General features: G+C 48.8%; 1 protein-coding gene across 1 annotated transcript; it reads left to right on the forward strand.

The window, feature by feature from the left end:
- Window positions 1–5395: 5395 nt before the first annotated feature.
- LOC306840157 (A-kinase anchor protein 6-like) lies at window positions 5396–20328 on the forward strand (the record flags this gene model as incomplete). Its single annotated transcript, XM_079369251.1, is given in 6 exon segments — window positions 5396–5407; window positions 5629–7835; window positions 7837–8626; window positions 9581–10804; window positions 13764–13850; window positions 16572–20328. Coding segments are annotated over 6 exon segments (4365 nt in total). The 3' UTR covers window positions 16617–20328.
- Between the last annotated feature and the right edge of the window lie 243 nt (window positions 20329–20571).

Consider the following 20571-nt stretch of genomic DNA (forward strand, 5'->3'; position numbering starts at 1 on the left):
CTCTGCATGAAGCAGCCGGCAGAGACAAACTGGTCTGTTCGTCCTCCGGCGTGATCAGTGTCACACAATCGGAAATGTTTTCTCTGCCACCTCCTCCGCTAACAAAAGGAACCAGGCAAATGAGATTTTAACACTTTGACAGTTTGCATATCAGTACACAACCACGCGTGTCTGCCGCCGCCGCCGCCGTGACGGCGCGTCGCTTAAAGGTTCGTCTTATTAGAAATCATCGTCTCAGACCGAACCTCTCGCCGATCAGTGACGGTTTAACGCCGCAGGGTGACAGCTCAGCACATGTGCAGGATGCTCGCCGGATGTGAAGCGCCGGAATATTCTTCATGAGGGTGCCGCCCAGAGACAATCCACCAGGGGCCGAACGAGAGAGAGAGAGAGATGAGAGAGAGAGAGAGAGAGAGAGAGCTGAGTGCTTTCTTCTGCAGAGAGCTGCAGCAGGATGGAGCCTTTATGGATCTCTAATAGTGATGAATATTGTTTTATACAGACTGGAGGAGAGATGCATTTGAATACAAGCTGGAGCTTTTCACAGACTCACACAGACAGTAACACTTAGGTTAGCATAAAAAGCTGTTAAGACTGAACACACACACACACACACACACACACACACACACAGACAGTGTGCACACACACTCTGATGTGAGTACATATATTGTGCTGAATAAAAGCATGCACACACAAATGAAGTGTGCTGTGTGCTTTTGATAGCTCACAGTCACACTCGGGGGCGATTTATTGATTGTGCACAACTAATTGATGGATAGTGATGTGTTAAGAGCTCAGGAAGAGAGGGAGGGGAGGGGAGGGCGAGAGAGGGATCGGGAGAGGGGTCTGAGCGGGAGGAAAAAGGTAAACAGTCTTACTGCTGCGTTCAACACCCCCATGAGGTCAAGAGCTGAAGGTAGTGTCAGTCAAACGTGGCCCCTCCTCCTCCTCCAGAAGCCCCGCCCCCTGCAGGACGTAGAGCGCACGTTTACTGCTTATCCCTACGCTGAAGCTAACGCACGCTAGCACAAGCTAACCGCCGGTGTTTGTCAGCTTCCTGTCCAACAGGAAGTAGAGCAGCTCCACGTTCATGAGTAAACGACAACTTAAGGTTCAGCCTGGTTTTAGAAGCATCTTGGTGTTTCACCTGACAGCGTTTGAGTCCACGCCGTGCAGACGACACGACACCTGTGTTCACCTGTCACGTTGTTGTTTTTAACTGAATCAAAGATCCTCGAACATCGATGGAGGAAATCAGAAGGATTGTTTCTGAAAGATGAGACTGTGTGGAAAACTACACCTTATTCTACTGTACATGAGCAGGGACTCGCCCTCTCTCTCTCTCTCTCTCTCTCTCTCTCTCTCTCTCTCGTCCATTTACACACACACACACACACACACACACACACACACACACACACGTTGTAGAGAAGGAGAAGACAAATAACAGAGGCCGGACACTTTGACCTCGCTGCCTGGCTGGAGAGTAATTTCACTTCTGCTGGAGATGGGAGAGGAATAAAGAGAGAGAGAGAAAGAGAGAGAGAGAGAGAGAGTAGGGGCGAGTGGAGAGAGAGGAGGGGGAACCAGAAAGGCATAGATCTGGGTGGTTTAGCTTATAAATGAACACTTCTGCTCAGTGATAAAACGATTGTCCTCTCCTGGTCCCTCAGTGTGTGTGTGTGTGTGTGTGTGTGTGTGTGTGTGTGTGTGTGTGTGTGTGTGTGTGTGTGTGTGTGTGTGTGTGTGTGTGTGCGCTTCTTGTTTTCAGCGGTGTCTGCTTCATGTTTATTGTTTATAATAGACTATTCTTGTTGGGACCTGGTCCTGATCCTAGCTAACAGGTCCTCAGACTGGGACCTGGTCCTGATCCTAGCTAACAGGTCCTCAGACTGGGACCTGGTCCTGATCCTAGCTAACAGGTCCTCAGACTGGGACCTGGTCCTGATCCTAGCTAACAGGTCATCAGACTGGGACCTGGTCCTGATCCTAGCTAACAGGTCCTCAGACTGGGACCTGGTCCTGATCCTAGCTAACAGGTCATCAGACTGGGACCTGGTCCTGATCCTAGCTAACAGGTCCTCAGACTGGTCCTGATCCAAGCTAACAGGTCCTCAGACTGGGACCTGATCCTAGCTAACAGGTCCTCAGACTGGGACCGGATCCTATCTAACAGGTCATGAGACTGGGACCTGATCCTAGCTAACAGGTCCTCAGACTGGGACCTGGTACTGATCCTAGCTAACAGGTCCTCACACTGGGTCCTGATCCTAGCTAACAGGTCCTCAGACTGGGACCTGGTCCTGATCCTAGCTAACAGGTCCTCAGACTGGGACCTGGTACTGATCCTAGCTAACAGGTCCTCAGACTGGTACTGATCCTAGCTAACAGTTCCTCAGACTGGGACCTGGTCCTGATCCTAGCTAACAGTTCCTCAGACTGGGACCTGGTCCTGATCCTAGCTAACAGGTCCTCAGACTGGTACTGATCCTAGCTAACAGGTCCTCAGACTGGGACCTGATCCTGATCCTAGCTAACAGGTCCTCAGACTGGTACTGATCCTAGCTAACAGGTCCTCAGACTGGGACCTGGTACTGATCCTAGCTAACAGGTCCTCAGACTGGTACTGATCCTAGCTAACAAGTCCTCAGACTGGGACCTGGTGACTCAGTAGAGAAAGCGGTTTAGGGGCGGCCCTGCAGCGGTCTCACCTGGCGGCTTCATGTGGATCTGGTCTAATCGGCGGTGTGATGACGGCGTGGACATTTTGTCGCTCCTTGTTCAGAGATTCGGCGTACAGCTGTTGGGAAAGCAAATGAAGGATCCAGTTTTATCTTTTATTGGATGTAAATGAGTGTAAATGAAAGCCGCGGGGTGTTGTGAGGATGAGGTTTCACTCTCTTTACCTGGTAGCTGAATGTAATATATGGAAATTATATTTTAGAACACTTTCCTCACGATTATAAAATATATTTCCGAGCAGAGTTATGAGCAGCATATGGAGGATTTCATTCACCGATTGCAATTACATTCAAAGCAGCCTGTCTGCTGCTCCACTCTGCGTGGAGAGGTGATTTATCTGCGCGCTTCTATTCATTTTGAATCAGAGCGGTGACGCCGGGCTCCCTCAGCTCTTTGACAACGGGTACGGCGGCGAGCCGGCAGAGAGCGGAGCAGCGGCAGCAGCAGCTCCTGGAGGAGCGCAGGCACATGAATAATCACCCAGACGCTGCTAGATAGCTCCGCTCTCCTTGGGCCTTCCAGCAGATGCTATGCTAACAAATGGGAGCAGTCAAACCAGAGCTAATGGGAAAAAGTTTTCCGTTTTAGCCCCCCGCCCAAAAAAAAAAAAAAAAAACACAAACACACACACACACACACACACACACACACACTTCCACCAGGTGCGATTAAGGCGGTAAACAGCAGACTTTGTACGAGGTTCATCACGGGAAGAAAGCTCTGGATTATTTGGTTCTCCATAAACGTCGACTCCTCCATCAAACGAAGGGTTAACTCGATCTCGACCTTCGATCTCGACCTTCACATCAGGTTCTCTTCGAACATATTAAAACTTGATCTCTATTATTAATATTATTATTAATATTATCTATTATTAACTCTTCTTTTTTTAAATTTGCATTTTCAAAGTTGAACAAACTAAAGTCTGTAAAACATCAGAATGATCAAAACAAAGCAGATCGAAGAAACAGGAAATCAAAAATCAAACACTCTCACACACACTCGTCTTAATGCTAACAGTCATAACATACATGTAGCATACAGCCTATGTAGCGCCTGTTTGACCTTTCCAGTGGCTGCAGACGCCGTGTGACCTCGGAGTCACTGTGTGTGTTTTTACAAGTCGACGTCAGAGCAGAGAAAGAGCCGTGTGTGTGTGTGTGAGTGTGTGTGTGTGTGTGTGTGTGTGTGTGTGTGTGTGTGTGTGTGTGTGTGTGTGTGTGTGTGTGTGTGTGTGTGTGTGTGTGTGTGTGTGTGTGTGTGTGTGTGTGTGTGTGTTTGGACTCAATCCTGCACCAACTCATCATCTGGGGCGTCAGCTCCTGGATCACCTGGACACTCGGAGTCTCCTCTGCCAGCTCGCCATCTCGGCAGGTGACCGGCAACACGTTGGAGTTCTCTCCCGTGTTTGTGAAGACTCCCCCCCCCTCCCCCCTCCCCCCTCCCTCGCTCCCTCGTCCGCGTGTGGCCAGGAAAAAGATCCCCAACTCAGCTCTTAACTATTACAAAATTACAGAAACGAGACAAATTACAGATCTAAATTATACACGAGGTTTCCGCGGGTCATCAAATACTCGATCTGATTGGATTAGCCTGATTGATAGCCTCTCCCCCTTCAGCTCCGGATGTGTTTTTGAACGCGTCTGCACTGGCAAAACCCAGTTCAGTCATTACCCCCGTCTCCCTTATCAGCACAAGGGGAATAAACACAAATCTAATAGAAATTCATTACACAGAGCCTCACACACACACACACACACACACACACACACATCCAACTAGTTTATTAGATTAATAGGCTATGAATGGCTAATACGAATTACCCCCCCTCTCTTGTTAACGAGACGCGGAGCAATTTGTATAATTATGTCTGTGGAAGGGAAGAATTCCTGTGTCTAAGCATATTTTTAGACAGCCGAGCTTTCTGAAGGCTTTTGATTACGTATTTACTTTGGGCTTTTCAGCTCCGTGCTCTTTCTCTCAGAAGTCGTTTTTGAATAATTCATCGCTTTGTTCCAGAGCGGAATAATTTGTGTTGAGATTTATGAGCAATTGCTTTGGTGGGGTGGGCTGATTTTTACTCTTTTTTTTTTAAATGATCACAGAACGTGTTATTTGTCAGAGAAGTCGGCGTGTCGGTGCGTCTTGCTTTCGGTCGGAGCGGAGGAGCCGGCGCGCTCTCTCAGAGAAGAGGACAGACAACTTTTTAAACACGTCTTTTTTTTTTTTTTTTAAGAGTTTTGGAGGGGGGGGGGGGCAAAGTGACACATTGCAACATCAGAGAAAACACGGTCTCTGCTCCCGCTGCGTTCTGACACTCCGTGCACTTTAAATGATAATCGAGCACCGCACTTTACAAAAACAAAACACACACACACACACACACACACACACACACACACACACACACACACTATTATAAACTTCTGTCTGAATGCTTTTCAGCGGTCGGACAGCAGTCGGCTTCCTCAGGAGGGGAAAAGAAGGTTCCGTTTGGTTGCAGAGAGAGTCACTTAATAACACGTAGCATGAAGTGAAAACGTAGTCATCATGCTGAATTCGTACATTTAGGCAGGACAGATTGTTGGGGGGGGGGGGGGGGCGGGGTCGAGTCACAGTCGTGTAGATTTGTCTACACAGTCCATAAAATATGAAGTCTCAGGTATTGTTTGCATTCAGCGATGAGCTTTAATCTGCATTGTGGATAAATGTCTCTTTTCTTTGTTGCATCACAGACTCAGTTTATGTTTTTGCTTTAGCAGCCGAGTCGGAACGATTCCTCTTCGTCCTTCCTGAATTATTTCAAACGTTTTTTGTTTTGTTTGTTTTTTTCTAACTATTTCCGTCTGTCCTCCCTTTTTTTTTTTCTCTCTCTCTCTGCAGGTTCACGGGAACTTTCTGGAACCGGGTCTGGTCGATCTCCATCAGATCAGCCCAGTGTCAGTCGGTCCAGTGGCACCTGTGCCGGAGGACTCGTGGGAATGGGACGACACGGACATGACAATCACAGAATCAGAGGCGCGAGGCGAGGAGGAGCTCGACCTTACGCAGAACCTCCCCGCCGAAGAAACTTCAAACAGCACGACGTCCAACCGGATTCAGCCGGACGCGGTCCAGAGTTCTGATGTGACGTCCAACACGAGAGGTGGATTTCCATCAGAGGTCCAGCCCAGCGTGACGTCCCAAACTTTTCCGCCTAACAACAACAACATCTACCAGGTGTACAGCCTGCATCATGTGGAGTTATACACGCAGCCTCCGTTTCCACACAGTTCCTCCTCACTTTACAAAAACAAGACAGGAAATCAGAAACAGCATCTCCTGCTGAAGAGTCTGAGTAAGGACTCCTCCTTCTCCTCCATCGAGTCCCTCCCAGACCTCCTGGGAGGATCCGTGTCCGACACTCACGGAGGGGACAGAATCAGATACCGGGACGGGGAGAGCGAGCGACAGGGCGGCAGAGGAAGTGGTCAGTCAGTGAGCAGTCGAAGGTCAGAGAGCGAGAGCGGGATTGTCAGCGACACAGGAGACGTGGAGACGACGTCGACCAACTCTGAAATCCAGGGAGAGGAAGAGGATCAGGAAGAAGAGGAAGAAGAGCTAAGAAAGGGAAAGAAGGATTTGGGTTCGCTCAAAGACGGCGTTCTCAGAATGAAGACGAGGTGTTACACGAAGGGGAGAGAATGGAAGAGGGATGAAGTGAAAGGTAGAAACAGAGACGAGGAGAAGAGGAGGAGGCCCAAGAGGGGAGGAGGGGAGGCGGTGGAGATCCTAATCAATGGGCGTGTAATCCTGACTCCCGCTGACTCCGACTCTGATTTTGAAGTAGGAGGACTGGATGTGGACTCCTCAAAGACGTCTGTGTCTCACAGTCAAATCACGGAGTTCAACTTTGAAAAGTTTAACCGTTTGGACTCTCCGCCTGCTCTGAGCCAGCGAGCCTCCAGTCCAGCTCTGTCTCAGGGATCCTCTCTTGAGTCGCTTCTCGCGCTGGGCGTCGAGTTATTTCCCTCCAAAGATCCGATGCATCGCAGTGCGTCCCTGGAGAGCTGCCTGGCCCCGTGTCGTAGCGGCGAAGGACAGTCTGGAGGCAGCCTGGCAAGCCTGGTGGAGCTGGACCTGCTGCAGAGCAGAGACCTGGATCAGGGTGAACCAGAAGTCAAAAGTCCACGAGGAGAAACGTCCTCTGGGGAGCTGAGCAGCAGAACTTTGGACCTCCTGAAACGCCTGGAGAACATTCAGAGTCCACTCGCCTCCAAGATGACTCGCAGCGTCTCCGACATGACGCTTCGATGCAGCTCCCCGCAGCGGAGCAGACTCCCTGCCTCGCCGTCTCTTGGTGGTCGGCAAACCCCCCTTTCTGGAATGTCCTATTCCTCAAGGAAAGGACCACCGTCCCTGATCAACGAGAGTTCGGCGACGGCGTCTCTGACGGAGCTGAGTAGCACCGAGGACTCGTCTGTGGGGTCCGAAGATTTCGCCTTACTCAGAAATCAACACAACCCCTTCCTCGTCCTCGCCACGACAGCCAACGCAAACTCAAAGACTCCCCGGAGACACGGCCAAGGAAACAGCCACGGGGGGGCGGGGATGGATGAAGCAGATGCAGCGAGCTTGAGCCTGGTGGTGAACGTCTCCTGTACCTCAGCATGCACCGACGAGGACGAGGACGACTGTGACCTCCTGTCCTCATCCACACTGACGCTCACCGAGGAGGAGCTCGGTGTGAGGGATGGAGAGGAAGAAGAGGAGGAGGAGAGGCTGAGCTGTGCCTCCTCAGGGGACGATGAGGTGGACGATGAAGAGGACATGGAGGGGTCTTACATCCTGGGTCTCGAGTATATGAAGAGAGAGCTTCAGAGTTGGACGAGATCTCCTAAAAACTCCCCTTCCTCCTTCTCTAAAACCGAGGCAGGCCTGTGGGACGAGCTGCAGTGCGGGACGAACCCGTCTTCCTCCTTCACGTCCTCGTCTCAGAACGTGGAGCCGCGTGGTTTTCAAAGCCGCTCGCTCTCAAAGCCGGGAGAAAACAACAGCTGCACGAGCGACAACAAAAAGACAAACAACGTGAAGATGGAAAAGGAAGAGGAGGAAAATCGGGAGAAACGCAACCAGGAGCTACATCAGCCAGTTTGTGGACGACGTGGAGAACGGGAACGTGGAGCACAGCTGTCTGAAAGGGAAAGACGAGGACGACGAGCTCCTCCGAGAAGAGTCCAGCGTGTTCACGAAGAAGGGCGAGTTTCTGAGAGAGTCGTACCTGTCGGCTAAAACGGGAGAGTCGGTTCAGGATGTCAATGAGTTGATCGCAAACGTCGACTCCAGTTTAACAAGACCGCTTCCTTCGTCGCCGTCCGTCGAGCTCCTCCCCTTCCAATCCAAACGGACGTCCTGTTTAGTGGGACAGCTGAGAGGGGAGCTGCCCTGCCACAGCTCCTCCCTCCCCTCGCCTCCCTCGCTCTCACCTCTGGAGGACTGCAGGTCCCACCAGGATTTGCACCGCAGCAGCAGCCAGGCGCCGGCGGCCGCTGGACGGAAGGCCATCACCATCCAGGAAAAATTCAAGTTCTCGTCTTTGGTTACGGAGCAGACGAGACAGGGGGTGAGAGACAAGAAGTCGTCCCTGCCCGCTAAAAAACGCCACAGCGCCCACTCCTCCTCCTGCTGCAGCCAGCTCCCGCCGCCCTCCAACCGCCGGCCGCGCAGCGCGGAGGAGGACGACCCGCGGGAGAATGTGCACGACTTCGTGAGGGGCATCATCGACATGACCTCGCTGGCACTGAAGAGCAAAGGGACTCAGCCGGAAGAACAGAACCAAGACCAGAGCAGGGGGTTCATCCCGGACCAGGTTCCTGCATCGCTCGCACAGATCAAAGACAAGGTAAGAAAACATCAGGTGCAAATGAAAGCACAGGAAAACCAGGCTGCAGATGAAGCATCTTAAATATGTTTGGAGTCCTTTATGACCTCCTATGTTCTGCACACATTGGAGGACAAATGTACAAAAATAACAGCAGCTAATGTGTTCACTGGGTTGGAGTAATTGAATAAATCGCATCAAAGATTACATCAACTTTTTTTTTTTTTTAGGACGTCGTTTCTTCACTATCCTTTTGCGAGTGAAGTAATTTAAAAGCTAATGAGTTTTTATGTCCCCAAAAAAAGAAATCAGGCAGAAAAATGTTTTAAAAGTGGAAAAATATTAATTCAGAAGCATTCGGAGTTTTAATGAAGAAAAAAGTTGATTTGAGACGAAGTCGTAATTTAGCATCATGACTTCTGCTCGAAGGAAGAATGTGCGACTCTTTGATCCAGTAGGTGTCGCCCTTGAGCTGCAGCATGAAACCAAAACAAACTTCTGTTAGGCCACGCCCCCTCCGTACTGAAGCCTCCGCCCTCCTCCAGAGACACGCCTCCAACGCCTCTGACAACAACACAGCCAGCAGGACTCCAGCTTCTCCCTCACTGTAGTCAGGACTCACTCATTCACACTGCACACACTGCAGTTCTGATTTATTGATGAGGAACATGATGCACATAAGAAACCATCAGTGTGTAACGTAAATCTCTAAAATTCAGGACCAGACTCCAGTACGAACATAAATGAATGTTATGGCGTGAGAAAAAAAGGAAAACACGCCAAAGTGGCGTGGAACAGAAATTAGCATGCGATGAAATTAGAAGTGATCTGTAATCGTTCTAAAGCTCCTTCAGGGGTTTGTTTGTTTTTTTTTCTGTTGACCAGCAAACAATGAAGGTCACACGTCCACCTGAGGGGGTGTTTATAAAATCTGAGGTTTAATTCATTCAAACGTTCTCCTTCCTCTCCCTGCAGGTCATCGAACACTCCCACCGGCCGCTGCACCTGCGGAAAGGAGACTTCTACTCCTACCTGTCTCTGTCCTCCCATGACAGCGACTGTGGCGAGGTCAGTCAGTGCTCCGAGGACAAGAGCTCCACGCCGCTGCCTTACAGCCTCCCCGCTTACATCAGCCCGACTCAAGGCCTCCGCAGCCCGAGCCCCGAGCTCTTCACCAGCGCCAACCAGCACTCCCTCCTCTCCAACAACAACAACAACAACAACAACTCCTCCCGCGCGCTTGATTTGAAGTCGTCCCAGTGCCACGAGTCCACGAGTCCGTCCCTGCTCGCCAGCCCGGACATCCGGGATGAGGAGACGCTGTTTGCAGCCTGTACGGAGGAGGTGTACCTGGGCCCGCCGCTCTGCTACAGCATGGTGCTCACCAAGCAACCACGACACATCCCTGGAGCCGACAGCCTCGCTTACACGCCTCGCTCACAATCAAACGACGGTCTTCAAAACGCTTCCGAGGAGGGTCCGAGTCTCAGAGCGAGGGACAGCCGGAGCTGCTGGTCCCCCTCAAAGGACTCTGGGATGGATAGAGACCAGGATCACCTGTATTTCCAGGCATCCAGCCGCACACAGGAAGAACAGCGCTCCCTCTCTCCTGTCTGTGAGCCTTCTGTCAGCTCTCTCTCCTCCTCCTCCTCCTCCTCGGCCTCAAACGGCGTCCGCGCCTCCCTCCAGAGGCCTGGCACTAAACCAGACGATGACATCCCTCCCCCTCCTCTTCCTCTCCTGTCCTCTGGCGCCGAGGAAGAGAAGCGAGGTGAGGACCCGTACCTCCTCTGTGATGTCGCTGGAGGAGAAGTCGCGGCCGCTGTGAGTGTCAGCACGCCGCGGGAGGAGAGGAGTCGTAATGAGGGGCCTCCTTATCTTAATCCCCGGGCGCGTGTCGCCCCGATAGACTCCTCCGCAGCTGAATGTTTGGCAGATACTAAAACGCTTGAATCCAATATGGGCGCCGTAATGACCAAGATAAGTGTCTGCAGCTCTGCTACAAATCCCTCAAAAGAGTCAGCCGCCACCGCCACGCGTATTAATCCCAAAATTAACTGCTCGGCGATGAGAGAGGCCGATAGGGAGGAGGGGGAGAGGAGAGGGGAGGGGGACGCTCAGAGGGTGAAGCAGGAGGAGAAGGGGAGGAGACGTCGGAGCGGCTCGCAGCAGGACGTAAAGACGGCGGTGCAGAAGCAGGTTAGTGTTCCACGTGTTAGCCTATCTCAGGACATTATACTTCACCTCTCTGCTCCAGGTATTAGACCGAGCCGAGCCCATCGCTGGCTGCCTGTGTAATGAAGCCAGTGTGCATTTCTCTCATTTCCATTTCTGAGGCCAGACGCACATGAGAGGAGCTGATGTTTGTCATCACCTCCCCTCCTCTCCTCCTCTTCCTCCCTCCCCTCCCTCCTCCTCGCTCCTCCTCCTCCTACTCCTCCTCCTCCCTCTCCTCCTCCTCCTCCTCCTCCTCCTCCTCCTCCCCTCCTCCTCCTCTCCTCCTCCCTCTCCTCCTCTTCCTCCCTCCCCTCCTCCTCCTCCTCCCCTCCTCCTCCTCTCCTCCTCCCTCTCCTCCTCATTTCCTCAACCCTCTCCTCCTCCTCCTCCTCTTCTTCCTCCTCCCTCTCCTCCTCCTCCTCATTTCCTCCACCCTCTCCTCCTCCTCCTCCTCTTCCTCCCTCCCCTCCTCCTCCTCCTCTTCCTCCTCCTCTTCCTCCTCCTCTTCCTCCCTCCCCTCCTCCTCCTCCTCTTCCTCCTGCTCCTCCTCCTCCCTCTCCTCCTCCTTATTTCCTCCTCCCTCTCCTCCTCCTTTTCTTCCTCCTCCACCCTCTCCTCCTCCTCCTCATTTCTTCCACCCTCTCCTCCTTCTCCTCCACCTCCTCCTCCCTTTCCTCCTCCACCCTCTCCTTCTCCTCTCCTCCTCCTCCACCCTCTCCTCCTCCTCTTCTTCCTCCTCCACCCTCTCCACCTCCTCCTCTTCCTCCCTCTCTTGCTCCTCTTTTCCTGCTTCTTCTCAGAGTTGTGTTTAGCATCTTCTCTCCGTCTTGTCCTCGTCACCTCCTCCTCCTCCTCCTCCTCCTCCTCCTCCTCCTCCTCGGTCTCTTATCTTACTCCTCTCCTGCTTCCATCTTTTCCTACCTTTGCATTTTAACGTCCTTTTCCACGTCCCTCCTCTCTCGCTCCTCTCTCGCTCCTCTCTTCCTCCCTCAGGTGTTAATGCAAGGGGGGATCTGCAGACTTCTCAGTTTTTTAGTTAAAAGGTTAAGGTCCACAGAACAACATCAGCATAATTACTATCAGTCAGATTTCATTAGGATTCATCAGCTAAGAGCTTTTCCCCGTCCCGCAGTGATCGTTCAATTCATTTCATCGCTGAATTAGCGTGTTTGTGCTCTTTTTTCAGCTTTTCTATTTTCTTATGCAAATGACGTACGCTCTCTCTCTCTTTTTTTTTTTTTTTTTTTTTTTTTTATACAAGCTGCAACCTTGCTGCCTCCTCTGTTTATCAACTTTCACTCTCCTTAAGAGGAACACGGCACGGCTGAAGAGCTTGTTTCATTTCTGATCTCGAGCTCAGACGCCGGTACTCCTTTCTCACGCCGTGCATGTTAATGTGGGCCGTGCATCATTTGTACCATTTGAAAAGCAATAAATAAGAGTTTTACTGCACCATATAACACAATCATATCAATTTATCTGCAGCTTTTTTTTTTTAAATCAATTATTCCTGCTTTCCAAACTATCCAATGGGTTTCCCCCAAGGTCATGAAGTGTCTGCGAGAGGCTGATGATCAGGTGGATGAGTAACGGGCTGATGATGACTTGATGCTCCTCGTGTGTGTAAATCCACTCTGATCATGTCTATAAACCCCTCTATTTCAGCCCTGCTCAGAACAGGCTGTTTCTGTGTCTGTAGCTTTAAATATGTAAATGAGCTGTGTCTGGCCACGCCCCCTCTCTGGAAGGGCTCGGGTGTACTCGCTGCTTTCTGGCTCCATGTCCTATTGTTTACGGTGAGAAGGCAGACTCAGAGGGCAGAACAAACACCTAGCTGTGGGAGTGTCACCCACCTGGGGGAGGGGCTACTGCCCTTTGTGATGTCATGAAGGGAACATCTCCAAACAGCCTGTTTGAGCACACATTTTCTGAAATGGATGGACTTTTCTCCTCATTGGGGGGTTTTGGAGACAGACTAGAGACACATGTTAGATGTTATATATCTGATCTTTAACAGCTGTCACTTTTACACGTTGCATTTCTGAGGAAAGGAGGATGAAGAGATTTGAAACCCGGCTGAACTCCGGCTTTCTGTCCGCATGTATCATAGTTTCCTCATTAGCCTGTAAATCCATTAAAAGGCGTCGAAAACGAAAGAAAGACAAAAAATGCAAAGCTGGGGGTTGAACGCTCACCGGCGTGTTCGTGTGCATGTTAGCGTGACTTCGCACTGTGTGTGTGTGTGTGTGTGTGTGTGTGTGTGTGTGTCTGCAGCGCTGCGAGATGTATGGAGAGGGATAACAGCTACACAAGTCTTTACAAAGCCATTAGTTGTGAACCAATTAAGCGAGCGGCTGGAGAGGGAGAGGGAGAATTGTTTTCGGCCTGATGCTCGTTGTTTTAATTTGCAACTTTTCATCAGTTTGGGCTCAAAGAGAAGAACAAGCCGATTAGAAAACAAAGACAAACAAGGTTTCAGGCCGATAATGCCGTTTTGATTTATTTCTCTCTCTCTCTCTCTCTCTCTCTCTCTCTCTCTCTCTCTCTCTTTTGTTTGTCTCTCTTTCTCCTTCCATCGCTTTTTCCTCTTCCCCCGCTAACTGTTGAGCAGAATAAAGTGTAATGTTCTTTTTTTATCAATTTCAGCTCCATTATTTCTTCTGCCTTTTTGTGATTCAACAATTTCTCTGTTATTTTCTGTTCTCCTGTTGTGTTCCAACCCTTTCTTCTGATCTCTGAATGTCTCTCTACATCTATTCTCTCTCTCTCTCTCTCTCTCTCTCTCTCTCTCTCTCTCCCTGTCTCTCTCTCTCTCTCTCTCTCTCTCTCTCTCTCTCTCTCTCTCTCTCTCTCTCTCTCTCTCTCTCTCTCTCTCTCTCTCTCTCTCTCTCCCTGTCTCTCTCTCTCTCTCTCTCTCTCTCTCTCTCTCTCTCTCCCTCAGTCATCCGTCCACAACGCCACCAGGACAGCAGCAGGGCGGAGCCAAGCCTCAGTGAGACCGCCAACCACGAGGGCAGGGAACGTCAGAGTGAGTCAACACACACACGCAGCTCAACAAGTCGAAGCTTCATTTTAAAACAACTCTCAGTAATTAAAGCAGAAAACACGTTTTACGTCATTTAAGATGCAAAGAGCCAAATCGGCCTCAATCTGAGGTCGACTGATGAAACAGCAGACCAGCGCCTCCTGTGTTCAGAGAATAATGTAACATCTGTTTCATCTAAAAAGCTTTATATGTAGCTCCGCCCCCTAGTGTTTAAAATGAGTACTGCAGTCTAAACTCTAATCATCACAGACAGCTGGCTCCGCCCCCTCCTCTCACACAGCTCTGCATGTGGTGGACACTGTAGCTTCAGTGTTTAGCCAGCTCTGCATGTAGAGACACTGTAGCTTCAGTGTTTAGCCAGCTCTGCATGTGGTGGACACTGTAGCTTCAGTGTTTAGCCAGCTCTGCATGTGGTGGACACTGTAGCTTCAGTGTTTAGCCAGCTCTGCATGTGGTGGACACTGTAGCTTCAGTGTTTAGCCAGCTCTGCATGTAGAGACACTGTAGCTTCAGTGTTTAGCTCCAGCTCTGCATGTGGTGGACACTGTAGCTTCAGTGTTTAGCCAGCTCTGCATGTAGAGACACTGTAGCTTCAGTGTTTAGCTCCAGCTCTGCATGTGGTGGACACTGTAGCTTCAGTGTTTAGCCAGCTCTGCATGTGGTGGACACTGTAGCTTCAGTGTTTAGCCAGCTCTGCATGTAGAGACACTGTAGCTTCAGTGTTTAGCCAGCTCTGCATGTGGTGCACACTGTAGCTTCAGTGTTTAGCCAGCTCTGCATGTAGAGACACTGTAGCTTCAGTGTTTAGCCAGCTCTGCATGTGGTGGACACTGTAGCTTCAGTGTTTAGCCAGCTCTGCATGTTGAGACACTGTAGCTTCAGTGTTTAGCCAGCTCTGCATGGGTCTGTAAAGCTTTCTGCGTTCTAACCTCTCTCCATGTTTCATCTCCAACATTGATCCTAGTTTGAGCAGCTTTCTGCTGCTGGAGCTTATTAGAAAACATGCAGAGGCTTTTTAGGATGAAAAACACAAACAGGTTTTAGCTGCTCAGAGGCAGAGAATTTGTTCAGCTGATCATCTTTTTTTTATTTTAATGTCAACTCGAACAAAACAAAGGCCGTCACTGAGTGTGTGTGTGTGTGTGTGTGTGTGTGTGTGTGTGTGTGTGTGTGTGTGTGTGTGTGTGTGTGTGTGTGTGTGTGTGTGTGTGTGTGTGTGTGTGTGTGTGATGAAGTGGCCGCCCTATGGGTGCCTCCAGGGCTAAGCAAAACCTACTGCCCCTATACTCGAAACACAGACACACAAAGACACAGACACGCACACACACACACACACACAGACACACACACACACACACACACACACACACACACACACACACACACAGACACACACACACACACACACACACACACACACACACACACACAGACAGACAGACACACACCCCTGAGGGCAGGGCAGAAGAGTCCAGGTAGAAGCTCTGACAGCCCAGCAGCTGCAGGTTAGACAGACATGTTGTTCACACACACACACACACACACACACACACACACACACCAGAGGACAAACCTGCATACACAATAACAAGAATGAAAACACACACATGAAAGTGTCTAATCAAGCTCAGTGAACACACACAACGCATGTACACCTACGACAAAGAAACACACACACACACACACACACACACACATATCATATCAGTGATGCATACAGCTGGTCCTGACCCCCATGGCGTGCCCCAGCCTAGCCCACCTGTTCACAGACGCACGCACACAGCAGTCCTGCACACACACACTCACACACTGCACACAGACACGGCTGCAATTAAAGCAATCGTGGATGCGGCTCATGATGTGCTCTGTGACCCAGACAGCAGAGGGTCTGCAGCAAAACACACAGCAGAGTGTGTGTGTGTGTGTGTGTGTGTGTGTGTGTGTGTGTGGGTGCACGCTCAGGTTTCATCACAGTGTTTGGATAGTTTCAAAGCAAAGTGGAACAAAAAAGCGGCGAGTGTTTGTTTCCCTCAGGACGAAGGGTCTGCATAAAGAGATGACTTTATATGGAGGCCAGTTTGAATGAATCTGAAACATTTTGTGTTCGAGACCGAGACCATAAACATCTCTGAGGAATCATCAGCCTGCGTTCACTGGACTCACTTTAAGCAGGGGATCAAAATCAAACTAGAAATGAATTGAAGCTATTTGTTCTTTTAAGAGAGAGGCGTTCTCCTTCTCATCTCAGTGAAGACGTGGAAAAATAGCCTCTCAGTGGTGGCCTTGATTTAAAATCCAGAGTCCGCCCAGTCTGAGACCGAGAGTAAAAAAAGCTTTAGATTCCAAGACGAGACCTTCAGAAAGAGGATCTACATCACCAGACCTCTCTGATCATCTTTAATCGTTGCTCATTTATTTAGACTTCTTTAACTCTGTCTGCTCTTTGAGTGTTTTAATATGTGAACGTTAAACCTCTAAGACAGGGTGAAAATGGATCAATAATTTCAGCAGTAGAATAAATAAACAGCAGAGAGAGAAATGGATGAAGTCGAGCTGAACCGGCTGAATGGAGGCTTGAGTGACTGAACGGTTAAAAACATGTGAATCATTATGTTTTATACGTATCTGAAAAAAACAACCTTTTGATTTACCAGCGTTAAAGAATCCATCTTTCTCCCCCTCTCTCTTTCTCTGTGTGTTCAGAGACTACCTGTGCTGGGAGCAGGAACCTCCAGGATCCACCTGTAAGGGAGCCGAGTCCAGCTCGTCCCCGCCGAGCTGGTCCCTGTCCCCGGCTTCGTTTTCCACGTTCCTCCTCCTCGTCTTTGCTCCTTCCGTCCCTCCGATCTCCTAAATCTCACTGCTGAAAAAGATTGTCGAGGGAAAAACTGGACTGAAATCTCCCCCAGCAGCTTCAGGGTTACCTCACAAATGATTTCAGTGTTTTTGGTCAGATCTTTGGTTTTCTTGTTTAAAATGATTTCAGGGTCGAAGTCGAGACCAGTGAGCTTCTGAGTCGTCATGAAGCCAGATGTCTCAGGTAGTCTAGAAACCACGTGGGACAAAATACAGTCTCGACTGAGTAATGAAGATTTAAGAGCAAACGTAGGAACATGAAAACGTTTCATGCTGGAGCTGATAAACACCTGAGTGATGTTTTAGCGTAAAATCTTGATTTCCTTAAATGAAATGAATCAATCGGTCAGCAGAAATGTCTAATGAAGGAATCAGAGAGGTACAGAAAATTGAGCTGGCCAGCAGAATATATTTTCAGTTTGGAGAAGGCAAAGCAACCCTAAACTATGTTATCATTCACAACTTTCCTCCTGTCTGATTGTTTTAAAGCACCTGTCGGCATGTCCTGGTTTGGGTTTTTGACACTCAGATGTTCCTTAAAACCACATGAACCTTCGGCGCCGACGTGGCCCGCCCAACTCATCCGATTGGAGATCAGCTGGATTTAAAAATAAGTATGCTACTGCGGTGTAGCACACGTGTAGCACAATATGTCCGCCTGGTCCGTGTGGATTGATGGTGTCGGTGTTCAAACTGTGTCAGTAAATCACAGATGTAGCTGTGGTAGAAGCATGTCATCCGTTAGCATCAACGCCGAGCGGCGGCCTGCAATTTTTCAAAGTGTGGAAGTGGGAAGGTTAACCGTGACACTGGACTCTCACGACCACAGAGCCGGTGTGATGTGTGGTTTTTTTTCCTCAATGAATTATTGTTATGGGGAAGGAAAACGTTGATTTCGTAAAGATTTAAATATGACTTTGTATAATTAAATGCCCTTTTATTGCGTTCGAATAATCAGGTTTTTTTTGTTTTTTTTTAGGATTTTGTTGCGATCAAAAATGTTTTTAGGATGCAAAAGCCAACATGTTTTATTAAAGTGTAATATTGATGTAATGTCATGACTGAACCAAGAGAGGGCCAACGTTTATACAAACACTGGTCGGCTTTGATTTAGTCTTTAAATGTCTCACTCACTTTCAGCTCGACTCTGGAAACTTCCACTCTTCACAGTCATGTGACCTGACGGTATGTTTAGAATCTGTGTGAATTAAAGCTCAGCAGGGGTCAAGACAAGGCGAGGGGTGTGTTCATAGAAGGAACCAACATGTTGTTCATGTTCTGTCAAATGTTTCATGAATCACTTTGATGGGTTTTTGTCACGTTAGTGTACCATGTTGAACCCTCTTGCACTCCTTCATGGTGGACTCTCTAAATGGATTGAGGTAGTCCAACAAGCTCTTCCAAATATTTCTAACGGTGACAAAGTTGGGTCAAGAGATCTACAAAGAAGTGCAGCCTGGTTGAGACTCACTAAAATAAACTAAGATATTTTATCCCCCGCTTTTCTTAGGGACAAAAAATCTCTAAACTAGTTGAGATGTTTGCTTTTATTTTGGCCATTTTGGAACCACAACTTTCCAAATTCTATGGTGAAGGACTGTCTGACTGTCCGGTGTTGTAGAGGGACGAGGGAAGGGCAGGTTCTAGTTGTTCCCCACCTCTGCTGGCCTATTTCAGATATCCTTTCCTGAGGTCAGGTCAACGATTTTGTCCCAATGAAAAGTCTCCTAAAAATGTGCTCAAGGACTTTCTACTACAACTCTGGATTGGTCAAGTCGCCATCTTTGGTTTTTACCAATTTGGTGGCAAAGTGACTTCTGGAATGTACCTTTTTGATAGTAATTAAAAAGTGTAAAATGTGGAAAAGCAGCGATCAAGCGCTCTTGGTAAGAACTACTCCTTGGTCAAGTGCAACTTCTAGTGGTGCGCTCCAAGTTTCCAATCTTCCAGGTTGAAGAAGACTGATTGATTGAACCGTTAGTTTAATGTAAAGGAGAGGAAGTGGTAATGATGCAATCATTGAAGCCTTAGTAGCCGCGTTGTTTTGGGCAGGACAGAGTCAAGCAGCCTGTCCAGTGTGGATCGAACACTGTGATGGAAAAAAATCTACATCCTGAAAAAGCATCAAAGTTGGGGGAACAAAGTAAAGTATTCTAGGTAAGCACAATTGATGTAAATTCCCCGTTTGAACGTTTTCAATGTTCAGTGTTAAAGAGAAATCTCTGAAGTTAAAAATGGAGGGAGGCAGCGTTGATCAGGAATCCTCGGTTGGGAAGAGGAATAGGGTCAAGCACTCTAACCCAGAACTGCGCGTCCACTCCGCTGTGCACCTGTAATGTTATAGATTCACGCGAGGTAAATCATGGGCAGGTGGAACTAAACCGTTTCAAACTATTTCAAACACACACAAGATTTTATTCTGAAAATGAAGCAGACGTTCTGGCAAATTAATGGCGCCGTTCTCCGCCGTCCGTCCAATCTGCTGAGGACGACTCCTGAGTCTGACGGGGACGGACCGGACATGCATTGGGTATAATAAGTCACCAATGATGTCATCCCTTTGTAAGGTCAACTTCTTGGTGGTACCTTCAAAAGTTTCCAACTTCTTTGTAATTGAGAGTTACCCGAAATTCAGAGAAGCTAGTGATAGGAACTCCTAAGAGCCTGTTATTTGATGAATGGCACGTTTATCCTTCAGGCTTGTGGTCATTGGTAGACTGTGTCCTCTCCTGAAGATGGGACACACTCTGTGACTTGACTCTGAAGTGAATAAACTTGGAGGTTTGTTGATCGATTACGGGATATACTTGCTGCTATGGAAGCCCCTGTGCTCCAAATTGATAACAGATATTCTCAGCGGTCAGGACGGATCTCGGTCTACCACATGACCTTCTGGACTAAACCTTCACATACTCCTGAAGCGTTCCCGTCTGTGCCGTCCGCAGCGTCTGCAAAAGGTTGAATCAGGTGTCCAGAAACACAAGATTCTAACATGACGACATTTTATCTATGCAACACAACCAAAGTTGGCGAAAGCTGAAGTGGTGTTGTTGTGTAGACGTTGACGTTTGATGACTGTTGACGAGGACGTGTGTTGTTATTGATACTGATGTATGTCTGTACACCACGACTGTACCGCGTAATGTTCCTTTTTTTTACTTTCTAGACGACGATGATTAGCAGCCATGCTGGGTTTGGGATTGGTGTTGAGACAGGCGTGTGTGTGTGTGTGTGTGTGTGTGTAGGACAAAATAGGGTTTGAGATCTCTAAAATATAAATGTGTGCCTTGCTCTACTGTTACTACTTCTACCTTTTTGTTTGTTAATTAAAGCCACTGCTCTCCCAGTTAGTGATGAAAACATGCAACAACTAAAAAACCCGACAAAACTAAAGTGTTTCGAGGAAGGTTGGAGTTGAGCTTGTGTATATATGTGCAGAGTGAGGAATGCTTGTTGTTTGTGTTTATCTAACTCTATATGTGACCTGTGACGTGGAACATCTTTACTATTAGTATCAGCCATAAAGAGCTTGACTGCATGGTTCCTGCCAACTACAATGTAAACCCAACTGTTGACAAATAAACTTAATTTATTGAAAACCAAACCTCAGACTCGACCTAGTTTCTACCATGATGTCTCCATGTTGTTTTTCTCTATTCAGATCAGTACTTAGGAAAATCTTCAGTCGGCCCATCTGTGTTTCTGAGCTTCGGTCCAAATATAACATGAATGAAGCAGACCTGTGGAAACCAGCTCTCTCTGAACGCTCTGTTTTGGTGTGTGTCTCTTTAAATGCAACAAGCCCCGCCCCCCTGAGTTTTCCCTGTAGACATCACTCCTTTTCTAG

The sequence above is a fragment of the Symphodus melops genome (assembly GCF_947650265.1).
Source record: "Symphodus melops genome assembly, chromosome: 19".
In the NCBI taxonomy this organism is placed as follows: domain Eukaryota; kingdom Metazoa; phylum Chordata; class Actinopteri; order Labriformes; family Labridae; genus Symphodus; species Symphodus melops.